Here is a 26,152-nt window from a genome sequence, read left to right as displayed (position 1 = left end):
CAGTTATGAAGTAGCAACGAAAATAATTTTATGGTTGGGGGTCACCACAACATGAGGAACTGTATTAAAGGCGTCGCGGCATTAGGAAGGTTCAGAACCACTGCAAAGTCTATTATTTTTCCTTCTAAGACACAATGATTTATTTTTCAGATAGTGTGGATTAAAAAGAGCATACTCTGCTTTTTAAATGGTAAAGAAAAAAAACCTTAATTTTACCCAGTCCAGGGGGAATTTTCATATATATAAAATCAGTCATTGCTAAACTCTAGTTAAGCTGCCAAAATCAGTGATACTCTGGGTAATCATCAATGTCCCTTAAAGGCCATCATAACAAATTCATCTGCAGCCCAACTGAGGATCCTGTATTTCAAAAAATTGAGGGAAATCATACATCATGGAGTTAATTTCTTTACTTTCCATGTATACTTTTGTGTCATGTAAAATGAGATACCTGCCAAATTAAAATGAGCAGATGCTAAACATGAAACTTGCACAAGATGTAGATTTAATCATATCTTATGTGGAAAACTTCAGTACTCAAGAGTATATCACCTTAAAAGAAGTACATAATTTTTTTTCCATTTTCTAAAATTGTATTTTTCACTTACAGTTTACATTCAATATTATTTTGTATTAGTTTCAGGTGTACAGTAGAGTGATTAGATAATCATATAGTTTACAAAGTCTTCCAACCAATATTTCCAGTACCCACCTGGCACCATACATAGTTATTACAATATTATTAACTATATTCCCTATGCTGTACTCTATATCCCCATGACTATTTTGTAACTACCAATTAAGAAGTGCATAACTCTTAAGGAGTTATGTAAACCCTTTGTTAAATGAATAATCTTGGAGTTCATGGAATATGAATAATGTTTGTTATGCAAATTGTCCATAGAAGATTAATTTGCTATGTAGATGATACTTGAAATAGAAACTTAATTTAATGGCAAATTTGAATTTTTAAAAAATATTTTACTATTATTTAAATGATAGGAAACCTAAGTAAAGAGTCAATTTTTTCCTCTATATTCTTGGGAGTAATTTCCACTAAAAATTTTATTTAAATTTAAAGCAGGACTTTACTATATATTATGGATTCAGTTTAAATACAACAAACTCTCTGTTGTCATTTGTTAAATACAGTTCCCCATTAACTGGTACTTCTAGGGCTCAAAAACAAAATAAAAATTTATGTTTTGTGGTATTTTTAAAAACAGGAGAGATTCTAAATGTATGTTGTCTAATTGGTTTTCTTACTATTAAATATATTTTATAAAATTATATTCATTTTTAAGTGCACAATTCATGTATAGTGTTTATGCTTACGAAATTAGCTTTTACAGTACTTCTGTTACCCTAACCTTCCTACACAATAGTTCACCATAATTCAGGTTAACTCAAAATAACATCATTTTATTGCCTTACCACATAGTAGTTGAGATTACTAATCCTGTGCAATTACACCATCACTTTGAAAGTTTATTAGCTCCCATTTCATACTTTTTCTGTTTATTTAACTTCTGCTACTACTTCTTTGGCTCATGTAAAAGATTGTCTCATTCTCAACTTTTTTCAGGGAGAAGGTGTGTGATGTGCCTTTAACTTCTCACAGATCTATTTTTAAATCTCACTCATTAGCGTGTGTCCTTTCTTATCAATCTTTCCTCTTCTCCCTCCTTCCCGCCCTAGCGCTCCAAGCCTCCTAAGTTCTCCTTTGGATTCCCATCTCATGACCTAATGCCTTAGGTTTTTCTTTTTCTTTTTCTTTCCATGAGGCAATGTTTGCACACAGCTGTTCTGTAATGTATAGCATATATTGGCTTGCAAATGGAAATTTCACTTCTGTAAAGTGGTTTGGGATACGCTCTTGTGCAAGATGCTAAGTCAAACTGAACTGTGGATTGTAGCATGCAGCCAAGGGTGCCTCTGTCTGCCCCTCCAGGAAGCAGTTTACAGTTGGGTAATTATGATGCCCGATTGCAATGGCTTCCAGAGTTAGTATGTAAACCTTTCAAGCAGGAATTATGCCTTCCCTATTTCTGTACACCTTTCCTGATACAATAAATACTTTATAAATGACAAGTTTAGGTGAGCTAGGGCCTTATCTACAAGTTGACATAATATCTTATGCTGTATATGCATATTTAAAACTTGAGCCATTTCATTTCCTTTCCAAGTTTGCTAATCTCACAGGGATATAGAATAGCCAAACTATAAACTAGAGTTTCTTATAGGAAAGTGTTTTGTGGTTTTTTTTTAGATGAAGTTCAATTAATTAGTCCATTGTCATTGGATGGCTAGCAGTGTGGAAAAGGAGTCAGTTAATTTGGATTAAAACTTAAGTATTTAGAAAAGGAAGTAGCAAGAGTATTATTTAAATATTCTAAGTGCAGTCTTGTTTTCCAAATTACAAAGAAAGAGATGTTACAAAGAGATTTAACACTCTGAAACTCTCTTTTCTTAAAAAAATATTTATTGTTGAAAGTACTACATGTGTCCCCTTCCCCCCCCCCATTAACCCCTTCTAGCTTGACCCTTACCCCAAGCTCTAGGTCTGTGTCCATGGGCTATGCATATATATGCATACAAATTCTTTGATTGATACCTTCCCAAGTACCCATCCACCCTCACCTTCCCTGAGAATCAATAGTCTGTTCTAAGCTTCTATGTCTCTGGACCCAGTGGTCCCACTTCTAGGAATATATTCAAAAAAACTGAAACACCAGTCAGAAAGAATGTATGCACCCCTATGTTCATAGCAGCACAATTTATAATAGCTAAGATATGGAAACAGCCCAAGTGCCCATCAGTAGATGAGTGTATAAAAGAGCTGTGGTACATTTACACCATGGAATACTATGCAGCTGTAAAAAAGAAGGACCTCTTACCCTTTGAGACAACATGGAGGGACATAAAGAGTATTATGCTAAGTGAAGTAAGTCAGTCAGAAAAAGACAAGTATCACATGATTTCACTCGTGTGTGGAATCTAAAGAACAAAATAAACTGATGAACAAAATAGATCCAGAGACATAGAAGCATGGAATGGACTAAAAAATTTTTTTCCATGTGACCAAAGCCCCACCCATCAGATGTCCACAACCTCCTACCCATAATGACTGGCCCAGGGAATCACATGTGATCAAAGTGATGCCAATCAAAGACCTTCCTGCAATTTCTTTGTTGCACCAGCAGAGAAGAGTCCCGCTTGCCTCTTGCATCTTAAATATGACAGGATGGGAACAGGGGCTCTCTGAGGCGTGTACCTCTGTGTTAGGAAAGCTCTCTAGCAGGAGTGAATAAAGACAAGCAGAGACAAGCAGGTGAGGGAAGGGGAGAGAAAGTCTGGGAGCCAAGCATCCCTGCCATTTCCGTCATTTCAATTATGAGCCAACAAATTCCCCTTTTGTGTTTAAGCTGAGTTGTGTTGAATTTTGTCTCAAACAACCAAAAGAGCCCTGGAAAATTATTTTTGCTGGAATTGACTACCTGCATGAATAAGAAAGCATTGTTTCTCCCGCACAAATTCCTTCAGCTGTTCACTGGTAAGGTAAAACAGAAAACGTGGAATATGTACTCACCCTGGAAAATGTTATTTAAAACATACACATTGAACACGGCAGCACTGTTTTGTTTTTTAGACAATGGAATTTTAGACTCTGCTCATTTTAATAAAGGTATTATGGTTCAACTTGAGCCATATCTTCCACATCCACTTTAAATCTCTTGTTTCTAAATTCAGTTCTCAATTACGAGTGCTCCAAAACCCATTCCAAGGCCAGAGAAACTTTAACTGAACCCGGTGTAATCTCACAGGCGTGGTCTCCACATACTTCATAATGTCACCCTTCTTCTTTTTGGAAGAGAGGGGAATTCTCTTTCTTGCTTGGTGGTAAGTTGAGTTTAGTTCAGAAAAGTTGCCATTTGTGAATTCATAAGCTAGTTAGCAACTATGATGGTGCAATTTGATATGGCGTTTGTATGTGTCAGGGTAAAGCTTCACTGCTTCAAAGAGACCTAACATACAGTGGCTTAAAAAATAAAAAGTTTATTTATCTTTCATGTAACAGTCTCGTTATTAATAGTTCAGGTCAGCATGGAATCTTTGCTCCTCATAGTCACTCTGGGACACAAGTCCCTTCCAGTGGTTGTTCCGCCATCCCCTAGAGCACCAACCTGTCATCCGTTAGATGTAACTTGAGGCACTACCACACTGAAGTCCCAGTTAGCAGGACGAGGAGAAAGTAGGTATGAAAGAGGCATATTCACACTCCATGGGTGAGAACTTAGTCACATGGCCACACAGGACAGATCCTGGGGGAGGCCATCTTTCTGAGATATCATGGGCCATGGAAGAAAGAGAAAATGGATTTTGATGGAGCACCAGTATTGTTCCCAGGACTATAGATACCTTTTTAGATGCTGCCATTGTTTCATGTCTCCTATATCACTTTAGTGTATAAGAGAAAAATGAAGAAATTGATCCTTGTAGCATCATAGATATGAAGAACTTGGAGTTATAGCAGAAATATTGCTCTTCACTTTGTATTTATCCAAAAATTATCTGGTAGCTAACTCTAGTCCTTGAGTGAATGTAGAAGTCACTTCTCTCCTATGAAGTCATCCACAGAGTATTTATAAAATCTGGAAAATAGATTATGTCAATTTACCTTTTTACGGATTGATAATGACCTCATGAAGTTATGTTTGTCTATGTTTTTAGACTTTGTAGGCACCCTGTAGAATTCCAGAGTTTTAATCTTCAACCATGAAAAGATTGTTCAAGTGAGAACACACTTCAAGTGTTAGGGTTGCCTTCCCTAGAAAAGATGATTGAGTCTTTTAAAGTATGTATTTCATCAATTACTATCAAACCTGGCCTCTATGAATATGAATGTGTTCATTTATTTTTGAGGACTAAATACTGTGGTTTCAAAATCTTTTAAAATAGTATTGTTTTGAGTCTTAAATAACCCATCATTGGAGGTTTATATTTGTATCATTGTTTTATTCAGTGTTTCATACTTTCAACATTTCTATATGATGTGTGTTGGTAATTAAATATCGTAAGTTGTTAAGGTGTACATATTCTGGTCATTACAGGATCTTAGTTAAATTTTTGTGAAACCATAAACTCAAAGATCAAAACAAAGAATAATATGATTGTAAGAAATAATATAATTAGAAGAGGGAAAACGACATTATAATTTTTATCCTGCTTTTTATTTGAATGTAATTGGTTTTAATTACTTATAGAAAAGAAAGAGCTAAATTAGATACTTGTGACCTAAATATCTGAATTCTTCAGCCAGCAAGATGCTATGTATTTGCCTAAGGCCTTCTTCCTGTTTCTGAACTTCTGTCCAATGACTAAGGGTGAAGCCAGCTTTGTAACCATATTTTCTATCCTCTTTTTTTTTGTTTGTTTATATTTAAATAGCATTTTATTGTTTCACAATGCTGTTGAAATTATAATAGCATTTTGTACTCATTGGAAAGTGGCTAGAATGTTCTTCCTTTTTTAAAAGCTTTATATTTTATTACAGATGTCCCCATTTTCCCTCCCTTTGCCCACCTTCACCCAGCCAGAGGCCTCCTTCCCTCTGGCCATCGCCATACTGTTGTCCGTGTCTATGGGTTATGCATATTTGTTCTTGGGCTAATCTCTTCATCTTCTTTCATCTAATCACCGCCCCCCATCCCCTCTGACAGCTGTCAGTGTGCTCCTCTCTTTTAAGGGGCTCCTACCCTTGGAAGAGAGCAGGGGGAGGAAGCTGGAAATCAAAAACTCTTCTTATACTACGATGCTTTCAAAAGCTTTTGAACCTAACACTAGGCTAGGCCACAGAATTTGTGGTTAGATTTGGGCAGTGTTGTGCTGGTGAATGTTTAACAAATGGCTCTCTGAAAAACAAACACCTAAAAACTCTAATACATAGCCTTTGCCATTTTCCATAGTGTAAATGCTCCCACCATGATCAACTTCAAGCTATTAAGATGATGCCACAAATGCCAATTTTGGAAGAGAGGCATAACATCTAGCCTGTAAGATCCAGCTTCAGTATAGGACTGGAGGGGTGGAGGGGCAGGGTTCTGTCCCTGATTCTTGTAACAAATAGAGGGCTCCTTTCTCCTAAGCAATTCCATAAAAGAAGAAAGGAAGGTTAATACTGTAGAAGCTATCAGACTTGAGAAGAGACTAGAACTTAATTATTTCAACCACTAAAAATAAAAGATAAGTATGTGATGTGATAGAGGTGCTAATTATTGCCACAACTGCAACTACACGTTGGGGCAAAAGTAGGTTTACAGTTGTTCGGCTGGAAAATAATACAGTAATCCTATATCATAAAAGGCTAATATGCAAATAGGCCAAACAGCAGAATAACTGATCAATCGAACAACCAGTTGCTATGATGTGCGCTGACCACCAGGGGGCGTGTACGGAACATGGCGGACATTGGCTGCAGTAGGATGGTGGAGCAGGTGAGTGGGGGTGTCAGACCAAGGTAGGGCACCAGTTGCTATCATCAGGGTGAGCCTCTGGTAGTTACTGAAAATTCTTTGCTCCTGCATGCCGCGGTCCTGCCTGATGCTTGCACCTGCTGCAGGCGCTAGCCCTGCTTGCACCTGCTGCCAGCACCAGAGCTGCTGCTGCCACTCACACCCACTGACGGCGCCGGCCCCAATCCCTCTGCGCCTTCAGTGGGTGCAAGTGGGGCTGGCGCTGCCAGCGTGTGGGAGTGGCAGCAGTGGGAGTGTGGCTGCCAGCAGACTGGGGGCTGGGGGCCACAGCAGGAAGGGCCAGGCGGGGGCGTGGAGGATGGGCCAAGACCCACCCCTGTACCTACTGCAGCCTTGCAGCCCACAGTTCCTTTCAAGGTGTACAAACTCGTGCACTGGGCCCCTAGTTAATAAATAATAATGCAAGAATAAACTCTGTTTTGCATACTCACAACTGTAAACCTGCTTTTGCCCCACCCTGTATATTACAGTACATAAATGTATCAAATTAGCATGTTGGGCAGCTTACATTTACACAATGTTCTATGTCAAATATATTTCAATTAAAAAAAATCTTAAAGCAGAGCAAAATGTTTTACCTTTCTGGTTGATAGCAAAGCAGAGAGAAAACAGTCTCCGGAACTGGGCAAGTCTGCAGAGCAGAAGCAGAGAGTCCTGGTGCTTGGCAGCCTGGCCCCCCTCATGCCATTGTGTCCTAACCCCTCCTTCAACTGCTTCTGCATTTTCATAAGCTTCTCATTTGAAATGCTGGTGAGCTTGAATAATTTTTTTTTTACTTCAGATAAACAATATACTACACAATCTTTTTTTCTGTTTTTATATTTATTATATACACATGTAATCCGCCAATTACCATGTTTCTCTTTTATTAGTGTAAATATACACATGTAATCTGTAAAACAGTTGATACATATTTCTTTTTATTTTCATTTCCTTCACTTTAAAGACATTTTCATATACTTCTAAAGGTATTTTACCATTTACCAGCCTAATCCACAGCTTATTTTCCCACTGATGTTTCTCTTTGCATTATTGATTGTGTTAAGGCCCATTTTTAGCAGTTAACTTTCCATAAATGATCAGCACATCTCAAAATTGGGCCATTTACCTAAGTGCATTGGAGCTTGTTTGGGATCTAATATAGAGCTTAATAATACAAAATAAAAATAAAAAATAATTTCCATTGAATTAAAATACCAAACCATAATTTTTAAAGCTATTACATTGTGCTAAAATTGAGTAAAAAATTCTAAAGCTATTACATTGAGTAAAACTGAGTAATAATTAATATAAAAACTTTGTTTATAAGTGAGATTATTATTAATTTAAAAATTTTCAACCTTTCTATATTTTCATTCAAAGTTTTATTTTTTAGGAAAACTCACATAGTTTTAAACTCTGCCTCAATTTTTCTCCCTCCCTGTACATGTTCTAGCTACTATAATTTCTAGACCATAATGTATGCATATATTTATGCCTCTGAAATATAAAATATATGTTTTTCTCAATTATTTTTTTGGAAATGAGCATTGAATCTTTTTATTGTTTTTATTTATTTACAATTTTTAAATTAAATTTATTGGGATGACAGTGGTTAATACTGTTAGATAGGTTTCAAGTGTACATTTCTATGATACAACGTCTGTATATTGCACTATGTGCCCACCACCCAAAGTCAAATCATCATCCGTCACCATATATTAGTCTCCCTCCACCCCCACCACCTTACCTACACCCTCCCCTCTAGTAACTACCACAGTGCTATCTGTGTCCATGAGTTTCAGTTTTATATCCCACATCTGAGTGAAAGCATATGGTTCTTAGCTTTGTGTGACTAACTTATTTCACTTAGGATTTTTCTAAATTCTTAAGACTATTAAATAATAAACTATGAGAGGAAGGATGCAATGATGAAATTACTCCCTTTAAATATGTGCTAACAGCTATTGCTTAGTGTTAGTTTTGTTAGAAAAATACATGCTAATAGTAACCATCTAGGAAAATATTTGCTTCAGTTTTTTCAAGGAAGGCTGTGGCTTGCTCAAAAGCATAACTTTTAACAACATATTTCAAATCTGCAAATAATATTGCCTATTTAGCCAATTCTGTGTGCATAAATTAATTTACTGTGCCACAAAGGTAGTGGGCCTTAACTGTTATTGGGGGAAAGCATAAAATATTTGATTTCCCTTTATGAGTCTCACATTGCTTATAATTCAATAGGGCTACCACATTTTCTGGGCAGGCTATCAAATAGGATGTTGTAATGATTTGCTTGACTAGTAGAGTAGATGAAAAAATATCATTTCTGTCTGTATCTGTTCTATTTTTGAATTTCAAATTTATGAAGTTTGAAACCATTATTCCTCTGTGGTTCTCTTTAAACAATAAAAATATCTTTTTATATTTTAAAGAGTTAAACATGTTTAACAAAATCAGTTAAGGTAATGGCTAGAACAGAGTGAATTTCAAAGGACAAAAGAGAAGTTTTAGATTTAATTTGAAAATGCCCAGGAAGGGGCTAAAGTACAATGAAGAGATTTTTGGGCTTGATAAGGGTGGCATAGCTTTTACCTGTAACTGACATATTGAGGATACTTGAATGCCTCAATTCTCTGTCTGCACCACTATCCTTTTGTAGTTCAAGGGGATGTTAAGATGCTTTCTGTTTTATAAAATGTCACCACAATTATCTTTGGAATATATCTGCTGTACCTAGAGGAAAGGTATGGACTCAGAACCTGTCGGTAGACTTACTTCCTATTTTAAACATTATAGTGGATTCCTTGAATGACTGAGTCCCCTTCTATAAACTAAATTCATAAAACTTCATACCACTGAAAAGGAATCTCATCAATGTAGGTTTATATTTTATATGCTTCAATTGTTTTTTTAAGAAATATTTATTGAGCAACTGCTATGTATCAGGCACATTCTGAGTACTTAGTGCATATCAGTGGACAGTACAGACAAAGATCTCTGCCCTAGTGAAAGTTACATTCTACTGGGAGAGACAGGAAACAATCCTATATAATAAAGAGGTAATGTGCAAATTGACCATCACACCCTCACACAAGATGGCCGCCCCCCCGTGGTAAAGATGGCCACCACAAGATGGCTGGCGGGGGAAGGCAGTTGGGGGCAACCAGGCTGGCAGGGGAGGGCAGTTAGGGGTGACCCGGCCTGCAGGGGAGGGCAGTTGGGGGCAATTGGGCTGGCAGGGGAGCAGTCAGGCATCGATCAGGCTGGCAGGGGAGTGGTTACGGGGTGATCAGGCTTGCAGGCAGAAGTGGTTAGGGGCAATCAGGCAGGCAGGCAGGTAAGTGGTTGGGAGCCAGTGGTCCCGGATTGTGAGAGGGATCTCTGACTGCCGGTTTAGGCCCGATCCCTGTGGGCCTAAAACCAGCAGTCGGACATCCGCTGAGGGATCCCAGATTGGAAAGGGTGCAGGCTGGGCTGAAGGACAACCCCCCTACCCCAGTGCACGAATTTCGTACACTGGGCCTCTAGTAAACATAATAAATAAGTACTAATGGAATGTGCTAAAAGTTGCTAAGTACTATGGGAAGAGGAAATAACACAGCACATGAAGTTTTATCAGTGCTGGGTGAGGAGAGACAGGCCTATGTGCTACAGTGGTCAGGGTTACTCACTGACCATGTGAAGGAAGTTGGTCAAGTGGAACCTGGGGGAAGAGCATTCCCAGCCAAGGAAACAGCTAGTGCAAAGGCTGAAAGCTGAAGCAGTGCTAGCAAGTTTGGGAAACAACAAAGAGGCAAGTGGCCAGAACAGAATGAGTGAGTGGGAGAGTAGAAAGAGTTGGTGAGAGAAGTATGCAGACCCAGATTCTGTATGCTTTTCTCTGAGTGAAATGGGGAGCCATTGCTGACTAGAAGAATGACAGGAAATTACTTACCCTTTTAAAAGATCACTCTGGCTGCAGGGTGAGAGCAGGTGGAAGGGGTCAAAGGTGGGAGGAGGGAGGCCTGTTAATGAGGTGCTGCAATTAATCAGCGAGAAATGATGTTCCTGACTTTGACCAGAGGCAGGGGCAGTGGAGGAAGTGAGAGATGGTAAAAGTCTCCATATATTTTAAAGTAAAGCCAATGGATATCTTCAGATAGATGGGAAAAGGGTTTTGAGAGAAAGAAGAATTCATGATGATTATACGGTTGAACAGGTTAGTTTTTGTTTTGTTTTATTTTGGATGGAGGGAGGAGGGTGAGGATCCTGTTTTAGATGTGTGCATTTTGAGATGGATATTAAATATCCAAGCAGAAATGTCAAATAAGCAATAGGATATTTAAGTCTAGACTTTGGAAGAAAAGCCTGAATTAGAAATGTAAATTGGTGAGTTGTTAGCTTATAGATGCTAATTAAAACCATGGGTTGGGGTGAGATCACCAAAGAAGTGAGTGTAGATAGAGAACTTCTTGAGTGCATTTCATGTACTTTACATTATTTACTCAGTGGGCCTATAAAGTTAAGTACTCCCTTTTCTTAAAGAGTTCATGGTTTGTATTTGACCACACGTTTTCACAAATCTAGATGTCATTCACAAAGACTACAATGTCTGGATATTTATTTCTATATATTACTAGCCATAGCATGGTATGATAAATTCTATCTTGATATTTGTAAAGTAATGTAATATAATTGGTAATATAAAATATATATAGTAATTGTTACATAATGGAATTTTAGAGAAAGGAACAATTAATTGATATAGTGACAAGAGGGTAAATTTAGAATACTCTGTTCTCAAATACAGACAGTCCTCGGGTTACATCAGACTCGATGTATGTCGTTTCGTGGTTACATTGCCATCTCCCATTTATTTATTAAAAAAAAAGTTCTGTCATTTTGATGTATGTACATATGTGCTTTATGTTTTTTATTATTTATTTACCACAAGTAAAGATCAGGAATTGTTATTTTTCTTTTAAATTTTTTTACTATTTCACTTCACTACTGCTGTGTATGTGCTCCATGTGAGTGATATAGGGGCTTATGTAGGTGGGTTCCAACTTATGGCAAAAATCGCGTTACGTTGCGCCATAGGAACGGATCTCCGACGTAACCTGAGGACCTACTGTAATATATATTAGAACAGATTAGTGTATAATAACATTGTGAATAGTTAAAATAGACTAAGACCTTAACTGAAGGAGCACTTGACATTATCTATATATATAAAAAGCCAGCGACCAGAACGACCATTGCTATGATGCCCACTATGGCCAGCGAACTGGCCTGATCATGGGGTGGGGCCAGCTGGCCAACCTCCAGTGGCCCTTCCCCACTGCCAGCCTGCCCCTGATTGCACCCCTCACTCCAATAGGGTGTGGGACCAGTCGGCCAACAGCCTTCAGCCCCTCCCCCCAGCCAGCTCTGCCCCTGATCACCCCCCACCCTGATCTGGGGCAGGGCCTGCCAGCCAACCACTATGGCCCCTCACCCAAGCTGCTGGCCTCCAATCAGCCCCCCCACCCCATTCTGGGGCGGGGCTGGCTGGCCCACCGCCCACAGCCCCTCCCCATGGCCAGCCTCAAGGATTAAATATAAAGTTACACTTCTAGTAAGTGGTATAGCCATTATTTTTATGGTTACATTGAATGGATAGGCCAGGATTTGTTTAATTCATCTTTTGTTAGTGGACATTAGGTTGCTTTTATTTGTTCTCTGTTATGAACCTGGCTGCAGCAAGTGTACTTGTATAATAATTTGCTTGCTTCTGGCATTACTTTTACAGCATAAAATCCTAGAAGTGGAATTTCTATGTGAGAGGATTTGTACATTTTGGTGCTCTTAAACACCCTCTCCCCCCCACCCCCCCCCCACACACACACACACCAATCAGGGGTGGGGCTGGTCGGCCAACCTCCCCCAGCATCTCCCCCAGCCACTGACCCAGACCTCCCCACCCCATTTGGGGCCAGGGCCGGCCGGCCCACCACCCACAGCCCCTCCCCATGGCTGGGTCCACCCCAATCGGCCCCTCCACCCCAATCAGGGGTGGGGCTCACCAGCCAATCGCCTGCAGCCCCTCCCCCAGCCAGTCTGGCCCTGATCCACCCAGATTGGGGCTGGGCCAGCCAGATCCCACCCATGCATGAATTCATGCACTGGGCCTCTAGTTCTTTAATAAACTATGTTCAAGTCAACTTTCAGGCACCCAGTTTGTCTTCCACACCCTCTCCTCCTATTGCTAAAAAGGCTGCTGAAGCCCATTACATCACTATTCTGGGGTGAAGACAGGGGTGGAGCAGGAAGGAAGGCACAGGAATGAACCTCATACCCAGTTTCTGTACTTTAGGGTTCTATTAGGAGTAAGCAGGTGTGGGGTATGTCCCACATTCAGTCTGCCCACCAATATAGTAGTGCACTCTCGGTGCTCTCTTCTACGGCCCAGGTTATAAAGGGATAGGTTTAAAAAAAAGGATCTTCTGCTTTATGTTTTAAGCATTTTAAATCTCCAAAATAAGAATAATCCCATCCTTTCTAGGAAGGAATGCCTTTAATGTGGTTTTCTACTCCCAGCTGGAAGGAGAAAGGATATTGTTGAGTTAGGAGATATCTACCATTGGCAAAGTAGGTGAAAACTGTAGGGACTACTTCCTGGTGAGACTCATATTCATATTTACATTTGACATATAAATTTCAAATGGTCTTTACTTCACATAAATCAGCCTTGTGACTTAGGACAAGTAATCTCAATTATAAGGAACACCCAGGCAATAAATGAATTAAAATATTACTTAAAATTTTTAACTATTTGTCCATATTTTCTGTTACTACTTTTATGAGAACAATGACATAGTTCTTGCAGACAGTTGACAATTTGGGATAAAAGTATATAGTAATGCAAGACTAGAATTGATGTAGAATATAAACAGCAACATTTCATACTGTAAACAGTAGCACTAAATCACTGGGCCTGAAACATAGTTTTATGCATATTTTTCTTCTCTGCTTAGCATCTTCCCCTTTCATAAATGCCATCCTCAATGTGTCACATCTGTGTCTGCCTTTGACTCATTCAGCCTTGCAGGCTCCCTTAGAGCTGCACCATGGTATGTCTCAGCACCTCACACAGTACCCTATCATGTACACAGCTCTCAGGAATCACTTGACAATCCATTAATGCTGATTGATTAGTTGCTTTCTTGAATATTAATGATATTTCAATTCTACATTTTCATTTTTTCAAGCAGTTTCTGAGCTGTATTTCATATAATTATTGCCAAATTTTTTTTCTTATTTTCTTACTTGTATAATGTTCAAACTAATGAAGTAAATGCAAAATACATAGCTGCCAGTTCAGCTGAGAATCAGCTGACATAATGGTATGTGCAGTAACTATAATCAGTATTAATTTGTTTATTCAACAAATTTTTATTGTGCCTACTGAGTGCCAGCTATCATGTACAGTGATGGGGATGCAAAGGTGAATAAGGCAGGTGGAGTCTCTGTCCTCATGGAGCTTTCAGACAAGAAAACAGTGCAGTGACAAGAAATAACCCAAGTTCAGGTTACTGTGGGAGCATGTCGAAGGGCTCCTATATCAGTTAGAATTAAGTTCAGGTACAAATGGCAGAAAACCCAAATGGCAGGAGCTTAAAGGAAATAGACATTTGTCTCCAACAAGAATGCCTAGGGGTAGACCAGAACTCCTTGTTGCTGTGCTGTATGGCCTCCATACCCAAAGTTACCTCACTGTCTAAGATGCCTACTTTAGCCCTATGTCAACACTCCACCAGCAGGAAGGAGGAAAAGGGAGGAGGGCAGCAGGCTCCCTACCTTCAGATGAGTTCCCAGAAGTTGCTGAAACTACTTTCATTTACATTCAGTTGACCAGACTTGGTCACGTGGTAATGCCTAGCAACAAGGGAGACTGGGAAATGCAATATGTATTCGGGACAGCCAGAATGAAAAGAGGATAAGTACCTGGGGACAACTAACAGTCTCTGCCCCAGGATTTCTGGGAAAATGGTTGTCCAAATTAAGAACTCAAGGTAAGTAGGATTCTCAGAAATGTGTGTGTGTCCTTACTAAGGGACAACATTCCAGAGAAAGCGACAAGCACAGGGAATTGGACACTGAGAAGAAACTGTTTTTTCACCATTTGTGACTAATCATTGCATGATAGTGTTGGTACTTTTCTTAGAAAAAGAGGTGTGGTTCAGGTTATATAAGAGGAAGGGGATGGGGTTGATGTTTAGTGCAGATTTGTAGTTAAACAGGGCAGGAGACCTTCTCAAAAGAGATAGAGGCTGGGGTAAGGTTTGTAACAGAGCCATGTTAATCCTTTCCCTGAAATGTTGGCTCAGGTGAAGGCATGTACCTGAGTCAATTCAAAGAAGAGAGTGCCCTGGCCGATGTGGCTCGGTTGATTGAGCATAACCTCATGTACTGAAAGGTTGCTGTCCAGGTCAGGCTACATGTCCTGGTTGCCAGCTTGATCCCCGGTCTGGTTGTATGAGGGAGGCAGCAAATCAATGTTTCTCTCTCTCTCTCCCTTCTCTCTAAAATCAATAAAAGATAATCCATTTTTTTTTTTAAATTCAGGACTATCCCAAGGTACAGGTTCAGGGACTAACTGTACCCATGTTAGGCCCCATTACCAGTTTCATTTGAATCTCACTGAAGTGGCATGAATCTGTAGGAACACTGAAAACGCTTGCAATATGATAAATTCACAATATCAATCTGCTTTGGGTTTTTTTCATTTGTATAAGCTCCAACCTTATAAAATTAGTCTTTGTCTAAGTTTTAAAAATCTAATAGCAATTCTTGCTTGCTTGTCAGTGTGATAAATAAGCAATTGCTTCAAATGCAAATAACTATTCTCTGGGAAAAGAAAAATTATTAAAATATTACTACCAGAAGTGCATATTAGCATAAATGAAACTGGAACAATTTTGCAAATAAATAAATTAGTATATATAAATGTGAACAGATTCTCCAAGTTCTGTTAGTTTTAATGAATTGTTGGATTTTTCATTCTTTGGTAAACTTTTCAAGACCTATACCAACTAGTGCTGTTTGGTGTTTATTATTTTGCTTCTTTTCTAATTCCAAGTCAATGGGAGAAACTGTGTGACTTTCCTTGGTAAACTGATTCTTAGTGTCTTATTCCTTTATGTTCATAAGATGCACAGAAATGCCCTTAGTGGATATCTACCTGCTGCAGTGGTTGGTAAGAATGTTATTTTAAAGTTTGAGTTTCCAGGATAAACTTTTTAAGTTTATTTTTTATTGTTGACATTATTAAAGATGCCCCCTATTTTCCCCCCACTTTCCCCCTCCACCCAGTTCCCACCCCACCCCAGGCCTTTGCCATTCTATTGTCTGTGTCCATGGGCTTATGCATATATGTATATAAGTTCTTTGGTTAATCTCTTCCCATCCCCCACAACTCTCTCCCCTGTGAGATCTGTCAGTCTGTTCCATCCATCCTTGCCTCTAGATCTATTTCGTTCATCACTTTATTTTGTTTATTAGATTCCACATATAAGTGAGATCATGTGATATTTGTCTTTCTCTGACTGGCTTATTTCACTCAGCATAATGGTCTCCAGGTCATCCATGCTGCAGAAAAGGGTAAGAGATCCTTCTTTTATACAGCCACATAGTATTCCATTGTGTAAATGTACCACAGATTTTTTATCCACTCATCTACTGATGGGCATTTATCTGTTTCCAGATCTTAGCTATTATAAATAATGCTGCTATGAACATAGGGGTTCACATTTTCTTTCTGATTGGTGTTTCAGGATTCTTAGGATATATTTCCAGAAGTGGGATCACTGAGTCAAGCTTCAGTGCCATTTTTAATTTTTTGAGGAGACTCCATACTGTTTTCCACAGTGTCTGCAGCCGTCTGCATTCCCACCAGCAGTGTACTAGGGTTCCCTTTTCTCCACAAACTCACTAGCACTTGCCTTTTGTTGATTTATTAATGGTAGACATTCTGACAGGTGTGAGGTGATACCTCATTGTACTTTTAATTTGCATTGCTGTGATGATTGGCATAGGGAAATTTCTGGGATCTCTGTTCTGTTCCATTGATCTGTATGGCTGTTCTTGTGCCAGTACCAGACTCTTGATTATAATGACTTTGTAGTACAGTTTTATATCCAGTATCATGATCCCTCCAACTTTCTCTAGATTGCTATAGCTATTCAGGGTCTTTTTTTGGTTCCATATACAATTTTGAAATATTTGCTTTAGATCTGTGAAATATACTGATAATATTTTAATAGCAATTGCATTGAATCTATAGATTGCTTTGGGTATTATGAACATTTTAATGATGTTGATTCTTCCACTCTATGAACATGGTATATGATTCTACTTGTTTTTATCTTCCTCCATTTTCTTTTTTCAATGTCATATAGTTTTCTGAGTACAGGTCTTTTACCTCCTTGGTTAAGTTTATTTTTAGGTATCTTATTCTTTTGTTGTTTTTGAAATAGTAAATTGGATTTTTTTTTTAGTTTCGCTTTCTGAAAGTTCATTATTAGTGTATAACAATGCCATTGATTTCTGTATATTAATTTTGTATCCTGCTACTTTGCCAAATTCATTTATTAAATCTAGTAGTTTTTTTGTGGAGTCTTTAGGGTTTCCTATGTACAATATCATGTCATCTGTGAATAATGAGTTTTATTTCCTCCTTACTAATTTGGATGCCTCTTATTTTTTCTTCTTGTCTTGTCGCTGTGGCTAGAATTTCTAGTACAACATTGAATAAGAGTGGTGAAAGCGTATATCCCTGTCTTGATCCTGTTCTTAAGACAAATGCTTTTAGTTTTTACTCATTTAGTATATTGTTGACTGTAGGTTTGTCATATATGACCTTTATTGTGTTGAGGTATGATTCTCTTATTCCCACTTTGCTGAGGGTTTTTGTAAAAAATGGGTGCTGGAGCCCAGTCGATGTGGCTCAGTATTTGAGGGTCGACCCATAAACTAGGAGGTCATGGTTCAATTCCTGGTTAAGACACATGCCTGGGTTGTGGGCTCGGAGCCCAGTAGGGGGTGTGTAGGAGGCAGCTGATCAATGATTCTCTTATCATTGATGTTTCTATCTCTCTCTCTCCCTCTACCTTCCTTTCTCTGAAATCAATAAAAAATATATTTTAAAAATGGGTGCTGAATTTTGTCAAATGCTTTTTCTGCATCTATTGATATGATCATGTGATTTTTATTCTTCATTTTATATGGTGTATCACATTTATTGATTTGAAATTACTGTACCAGTCTTGCATCCCTGGAATAAATCCCACTTGGTCATGGTGTATGATCTTTTTCATGTATTGCTGGATCATATTTGATAGTATTTTGCTGGGAGTTTATTATTATTATTATTATTGCTATAATTTCATTAGTTGTAATCAGCCTTTTCAGATTTTCTGGTTCTTCCTGATTCAGTTTTGGAAGAGTTTCCAGGTATGTGTCTATTTCACCCAGGTTGTCCATTTTGTTTGCATAATTTTTCATACCATTTTCTTACAATCTTTTGTATTTCTGTGGTGTCAGTTGTTACTTTGCCTCTTTCATTTCTGACTTTATATATTTGGGTCCTCTCTCTTTGCTTCTTCATCAGTCTGGCTAAAAGTTCATCAATCTTGCTTATCTTTTAAAAGAACAAGCTCTTGGTTTCATTGATCTTTTGTATTGTCTTTTTAGTTTCTGTCATTTATTTCTACTCTGATCTTTATTATTTCCTTCCTTCTAGTTTAGTCTTTGCTTGTTGTTCTCTTTCAAATTCTTTTAGTAGTAGGGTTAGATCCTTTATTTCAGCTTTTTCTTGTGTCTTGAGGTAGGCCTGTAATGCTATGAACTTCCTTTTCAGGACTGCTTTTGTTGTAACCCATAGATTTGTGGTTGTTGTGTGTTCATTTTTGTTTGTTCCCAGGTAGTTTTTTATTTCTTCCTTGATCTCATTGGTAACTCAATTTAAATCCATTGTTTAATAACATGCTATTTACCTTTCATGTGTTTGAATGTTTTTGAGTTTTTTTGTTGTAGTTGATTTCTAGTTTCATGCCGCTGTGATCCGGGAAGATGCTTGATATGATTTCAATCTTTTTGAACTTGCAAAGACTTATTTTGTATCCTAACATGTGGTCTATCTTTCAGAATGTCCCATGTGCACTTGAGAAGAATATATATTCTCTAGCTTTGGAATGAAATGTTCTGTAAATATCAATTAAATCCATCTGCTTTATTGTGTAATTTAAGGTTCAAGGTGAATGTGAATTTTCAAACAAGAGGAAGTATATTGAGACCTTACTGTTTGCAAGGAAGAGACCCACCCCTGCACTCTTAAATAATAAGGCTTATTCATAAAGCAAAAACAGTGTCTCAGAAGCTTGTAATTATGCCCAGTAATTCTGTTGCCCTTTTTCTTTGCTCCTTTCTCCAGTCTCTAGGCAATGACTCTGATTGGGTCAGTGACTTGGTTACTAATGACTATGGAGCATTCCTTGCTGGAATGAAATCAATATTGAGTCCTATTAGTTTTAGCCAAAATAAGACAGTTGTTTTGGATCAATACATATGACTTGTAAACTACAGCTGGGAGAACTTTCTAAAGCTTCTTTGGAAGCAAAGCCAGCCTTTGGGAAGGTGCAAGTACTTGAGCTTCTTGAACCTGACCAGTAAGGGAATAAAAGATATTTCTGTCTATAAATATGATGGGGAAGAACTAAATTACAGATAAGCTCAAATTGAATTAGTTTGCAAATGAAGGAGAGATAATTGCTCTGCCCTTAAGAAAAGACCTGCAATACTGTTGGGTGGCTTTAAGGCAAATCAGTTAACACTATCTACTTTAGTTTGCTTATCTTAAAGTAAATATGATATAAAGTTTTCCTTGCTCAATAATTGTACACATCAGGGATAATGTATGTTAAATGACCATCAATGTGACCCTGGCCAGTGTGGCTTAATTGGTTGAGCATGGTCCCATGATCAAAGAGGTCAAATATTCCATTCCTGGTCAGAGTACATGCTCAGATTGAGGACTCAATCCACAATAGGGAGCTGCAGGAAGCACCCAATTAATCTCTCTCTCTCTCTCTCTCTCTCCCTCTCCCTCTCCCTCTCCCTTTCTCTCTCTCTAAAATCAATAGAAACCTTTAAAAAAAATGGCCAACCCTGTGTAGAGACAGCAGGTAAAGTAACTGTTGTGATTATTACTATTACTCTTGTCTGCTCAGACAATAGGAAGGGAACTTTACAATGAATATGCAAGAATCTATAAATTCTTCCTCACCGTACAATGGTTAAGATCATGGGTTATGTGGGATTAAGACTACTTCCTAGCTATGAGATTTTAGACAAGTTATTTAATCTAATGTGACTCAATTATCTCTACTGTAAAAATGGGATAAGATTACTTTCTATCACAAAGAGCTCTTATGGGGATTAAATGAAATAAACTAAGTCCTGCTTAGAACAATGCCTGGCATACAGTAAACACTTAGTACATGTTCTCTGTTAAGCTATCAATCTTTATTTCATGATTCCTGAAACTGAGGCTCATGATTTGCCATGTTAGTAGGTGGTGTAGGGGGTGCTGAAAGACCTTCTTTCCCTTCTTTTCTCCCTTTTTTTCTTTCCTCCCTTTCTTCTTCATATATCTATTTATTGGATTGGATTGAGATACAGTAATTCCTGCCTAGTTGATTGGGATTTAGGACATCTGATTTCATTTTCTTTTACCTACAGCCCCTGCTTTGGCCAGGGCACCAATAAGTACTCACATATCTTGCTTCCACTGTAATAAAATCATATTATACTTTTGTCTTTTGCCACTAGCCTACAACTATTAGCTGTCATGTTCAATATCCCAAGTTTCTTCTTTGAATCTTCATACTTGAGAAATCAATAAGATCAAGGAAATAAGAACCAGTGTTTACATAAGTGTTTATTGGACTTTTCTTTATCATCTTTCAGGTCTTGTAGAAATTTGCCTGATGCACCCCCTCGATGTGGTGAAAACCAGGTAAGGTTCTGCATGAACAAGTTTTATTGACTTTGGCTGATATCCAAATTAAGGTCTGTCAGAACACTAAATGCTCGAACTTGTCCCAGGCCGGTAGCTTCTCCCAATAATGGCATTTGTATTTACTTCTCAAAGAAAATACTATTTGACAGATAAAATGTGAACAGTGAAAAGCATTTCTGGATTGAGGTCATCTGAAGGTATATAATATTTTACTGCCTTCACATGACAACCATAAGGTATGATTTGTGGCTAAACTGGTTGAGGTAAATATATCAAAATGATGTAAAAACTAAACTTTAATGAATTATTATAGCAGACTTTCATTTGGCATTGTATATAACAGATTACTATTTAATAGTCAGAATTTTGGTGTGAGATTCCAAAATTTCAACCAAACTTCTTAAATAGTACTTAAAGAATTTATTCCTATAACTGTTTGCCAATGCAAAGTGCCATGTTTCCAGGAAAATGCATTTGCTTTTAAAATTATCCTATCTAATAAAAGAGTAATATGCAAATTAACCATCACTCCCTCATTCCATCAGTCCATCACAAAGATGGCGGCGGCCATGAGCTGGAGTGAGCAGAAGGCTTAGGTTGCCCCTGGCGATGGAGGAAGCCAAGCTTCCCGCCTGCCCTGGCTGGCCCTGAACTCCACTTAAGGCTACAAAGTTTCAATTATAGAAGTTAAATAAATCCCAGATACCTGCTTCCAGCCTGCGGGTGTGGCCAGCCTGAAAACTGCCATCAGCCCCTCACCCAGGCTGGCCAGGCACCCCAGTGGGGATCCCCACCCTGATCCAGGACACCCTTCAGGGCAAACCAGCAGGCCTCCATCCATGTACCAGGCCTCTATCCTATATAATAAAAGGGTAATATGCAAACTGACCCTAACAACAAAACGACTGGGAATGACTGGTCACTATGACACACACTGACCACCAGGGGGCAGATGCTCAATGCAGGAGATGCCCCTTGGTGGTCAGTGTGCTCCCACAGGGGGAGCTCTGCTCAGCCACAAGCCAGGCTGACGGCTGCCAGCACAGCGGTGGTGGCAGGAGCCTCTCCCCCTTCCTCAGCAGCACTAAGGATGTCCGACTGCAGCTTAGGCCTGCTCCCTTCTGGCAAATGGACATCCCCTGAGAGCTCCTGGGCTGCCAGAGGGATATCTGACTGCCAGCTTAGGCCCGATCCCCCAGGGAACGGGCCTAAGCCAGCAGGTGGACATCCCATGAGCGGTCCCAGACTGTGAGAGGGCACAAGCTGGGCTGAGGAACCCCCCCCCCCCCGAGTGCACAAAATTTTGTGCATTGGGCCTCTAGTATACAAATAAGGGCAGTATATTAAATCTATTTACCAAGAGGAAAAAATCTTATGGGTTTTAATATGATTGAGAGCATTTTAAAACGTTAAACCTGTGCCTGAATTATTGAACTCTCTCTCTCTCTCTCTCTCTCTCTCTCTCTCTCTCTCTCTCTTTAATTAGAAGCTCTTAGAATGTATTGAAAGTTTTCATTTATTTGTATTGTTTAAAACCAAGAACACGCCCTAGCCAGCTTGGCTCAGTGGATAGAGTGTTGACCTGTGGACTGAAGGATTGTGGGCTTAATTCTGGTCAAGAACATATGCCTGGATTGTGGGCTCGATCCCCAGTAGGGGGTGTGCAGGAGGCAGCTGATCAATTATTCTTTCTCATTAGATGTTTCTATCGCTCTCTCCCTCTCCCTTCCTCTCTGAAATCAATAAAAATATATTAAAAAACAAAACAAAACAAAAACCAAGAACACTAATACCTAGGTTGCAACTTAATAGTGAATAGGGACATGCAACAGTGGAGGTCAAACAAACCCTATTGCCACAATTAGGAAATACAGTAGTCTCCTTTATCTATGGTTTCTCTTTATGTCTTTCTGAGTAACATGATAAAATCTCACATCATCCTACTCCATCCTGCTCAGGACATGAGTCATCCCTTTATCCAAAGTATCCACACTGTATGTGTAGTATAATAAGGTATTTTGAGAGAGAGAGAGAAACCATATTCATATAACTTTTATTACAGAATACTGTTGTAATTGTTCTATTTCATTATTAATTATTGTAATCAATCTCTTACTATGTCTGATTTGTAAGTTGAACTTTGTCATATGTATGTATAGGTATAACCACAGCACCTGTAAGATTTGGTACTATTCATGGTTTCATGCATCCACTGAGGGTCTTGGAACATATCCCCCACAGCTAAGGGGGGATTACTGTACTAGCTGATTCAGGCTGGTCATTGAGTGGACATGTTGCTTAATTTATCCAAAGAGGCTGAAGAATCTTAGACTGGTTGCTGAAAGCAAGGAAAGGTGACTATGTCCTGCATATCATATTACATTTCTAATAGAGGTAGAGAAGATGAGAAATTGGCCTCTGCCATAGCTCGGGCTCTATAACAAAATAGCACAGACTGGTGGCTTAAGCAACAGGCATTTATTTCTCAAAGTTCTCGAGGCTTGGAAATCCAAGATCAAGGTGCCAGTCAATTTGGTTCTTGGTGTGGGCCCTCCTCCTGACTTATAGACAGTCACCTTCTTTCCCTATCCTCTCATGGCAGAGAGAGGGACTCGGATGTCTCTTCTTTTTCTTATAGGGGCACTAATCCCATCATGGGGTGCCCCCCATGTCCTCATCTAAACCTAATTACTTCCCTAGTCTCATCTTCAACTACCATCACATTTGGGGGTTAGGGCTTCAAAATATGAATTTGGGGATTTGTAAATATTCAGTCCATAACAGCCTCAGGTCAGCAAACCCAAACAGAGAGAACAAGACCACAAATTATATTCAACTATGTGTGTACTTCCTGGACTGTCTTTTTTAAAATATAAATAAATTATATTTTATTATTTATTTTATTTTACTTTTTAATAGATCTTTATTGTTAAAGTATTATATATGTCCCTTCCCCCCATTGCCTTCTCCATACCCCTTCCCACATGACCACACCACCCTACAATGAGGAAGAAAAATTCACTGCCATGTCTTTCTTAGACTTCATGTTATCTTCTTTGAAAAGCCAGAATATTTTTGCTCTTCTTGCTGAGGAATAAAACTGGTTTTTTTTTCACTTAAGGGAAACAGCCTAAATTTTTGAATTGTTCAAATGAGCATGAAGGAGAAACAAGAATGATTTGAACAAGATATCATATTGAAACTATGATTATTCAGTCACTCAATCCTTCACTCATCCATTTAGCAACATGTATTGAGTATCTGGTATTATTTGGGTTCCAGGCTAGCTTTGCCCTCCAAGAGCTTACAGTCTGATGTGCTAATAAGAATCTCATCACAATGAATTTCAAAAACTATAATACAGTGACCCTTGAACAAAGTAGGTGCTGACCTCCTGCACAGTCAAAAATTTGCATATAACTACTATATAATTTCTTTATACTGGAGTTGAATAGAATACTACTTAAAATGGATGTGCCAAGTTACTGGGGCTTTATATCTCCTTTGTTATGTAGATATTTTCATTAAAATTGCATTGATTTATTGGAATTAGTCACATGCCCTTGCCTAGCTTCCGGGGGAGGGAAAATAAAATCCTCCCAGGTGCACTAAAAGAGAAGGGAACTGGATACTGGATGGTATTTGACCTGCATAATAATAAAAAGTATATTGAGTCAAAACCCACAATTATAGAGTAAACTGAAAGCCCAAAATATATGCAACTGATTTTGCAATAGAAATAGAATACGCAACAGTGGTAGCATTTATCACTGAGCACTAACACACAGGTTTTAAGGAGTAGACAGAACAGAGTAAATAATGCTAAAATATTTTCAATATTTCATATATAAATAACATAAACTGTAAACTACAAGGGATAATATCTGAAACCGTGTAGCATTAGTTATTTGAGCAGGTCACTTTCCTAAATGACATCCAAGAGCACTGGGTTCCAAATTATTTCAGGGATTGTCCAAGTGGGGCATAGTATACATCAGACCAAACCTCACTTGCTTTATAGATTTTTTATGAGCTGCTTTGCCTCTTCTTAGATAACTTTACTTGAAGGGTGGTGTACTTAATCAATGTAAGTATAGAAATGTCTCATTTCCCACAATATCTCAAAATAAATGTGTTCACTTCTTCAAGTCTAGTCTCTTCTTTTGGCAAAATAAATGTGTTTACTTTTTCAAGTCTAGTCTTTTCTTTTGAGATCCGATTTGTGCCTAACCCTTTTATTTGCTGAGTGAAAGATAACAGATTCTAAAAATGTATTTTCAAATTCTTTCTTCACAGAGCTTTTTTCCATTATTTTTTTCACTTTGTAAATGATCAGTTCTGTTAACCCAGGCTGGAAGAATAAAGGGAAGTGGTGGTGTAACCAGAGGCTGGTAGAAGCTATAACCATAGAAAATCTGGTCTAGTCGTAGCTGGAGGCTCAGAGGAGCACCAGCCACTGCCTAAAATTCACTGCCTGGGGCAGACAAGGAGTGTGAGAAATACTCTAGTCTCTCCTTTTCCACACTCTGCAACCTCCCATCAGTGCTCCTGTATCTGAGCTCATGGAAGCCTGGGAAACCAGCCTTACAGAGGGCAGTCCCTCTGCATAACAGAGCAGAGCAAAACAAAACAAGGGAAGAGTGAGAAATGGGCCTGAAGACAAACAGAACCAGGACTGACATACTATCATTTTATTTTATTTTTAAATCTTATTAACATATTTCATTTAACTCAATATATTTAAATACTTTCACTGAGTAGTAAATATAAAAAGATCATTAGTGAGGTATTAGAAACAATGCTGCCATCTGCCGTGCCCTACAATACAATAGGTTCTCACTTAATGTCATCCATAGGTTCTGCAACTTTAAGCAAAACAGTGCATTAAAACCAATTTACCATAGGCAAATGGGTATAAATAAGAGTTAAGTTCCTATAGCATCAATCAACATTATAACAAGGCTACGTTGAACAAAATGATGTTTGAGGACCTGCTGAACTAGTGATATCTTTTATATATTTTTTAAAAATTTTTATTAAGGTATTACAAATGTGTTTTTATCCCCCCATTGTCTCCTCATCCCCCCAATCTTGCCCTCATCCTCACCCCCTGTTGTCTGTGTCCATCTCTTATGCTTATATTCATGCATACAAGTCCTTTGGTTGATCTCTCCCCCTGACCCCCACTCTTCCCTACATTCCATGTGAGGTTTGAGCATCTGATCGATGCTTCCCTGTCTCTAGATCTGTTTTTGTTCATCAGTTTATGGTGTTCATTATAGTCCACAAATGAATGAGAGCATGTGATATATATCTTTCTCTGACTGACCTATTTCACTTAGCATAATGCTCTCCAGCTCCATCCATGCTGTTGCAAATGGTAGGAGTTCCTTCCTTTTACTGCAGCATAGTATTACATTGCATAGATGTGCCAAAGTTTTTTAATCCACTCATCTGCTGATGGGCACTTAGGCTGATTCCAAATCTTAGCTCTTGTAAATTGTGCTGCTATGAACATAGGGGTGCATATATCCTTTCGGATTGGTGTTTCTGGTTTCTTGGGATATATTCCTAGAAGTGGGATCACTGGGTCAAATGG

At 38.6% G+C, this 26,152-nt stretch overlaps 1 protein-coding gene across 2 annotated transcripts in view; it reads left to right on the top strand.

The window, feature by feature from the left end:
* Positions 1-26,152, top strand: part of SLC25A21 (solute carrier family 25 (mitochondrial oxoadipate carrier), member 21) — a 541,855-nt gene that overhangs the window by 317,782 nt on the left and 197,921 nt on the right. For both annotated transcript variants that reach the window (XM_014538612.1, XM_005864975.2), the window contains exon 6: positions 20,502-20,550. In XM_014538612.1, the coding sequence (XP_014394098.1) occupies positions 20,502-20,550 (49 nt within the window). The remainder of the gene's footprint in view (positions 1-20,501; positions 20,551-26,152) is intronic.

Source organism: Myotis brandtii, unplaced genomic scaffold (genome assembly GCF_000412655.1).
Source record: "Myotis brandtii unplaced genomic scaffold, ASM41265v1 scaffold194, whole genome shotgun sequence".
In the NCBI taxonomy this organism is placed as follows: domain Eukaryota; kingdom Metazoa; phylum Chordata; class Mammalia; order Chiroptera; family Vespertilionidae; genus Myotis; species Myotis brandtii.
This window is presented reverse-complemented; position numbering and strand designations above follow the sequence as displayed.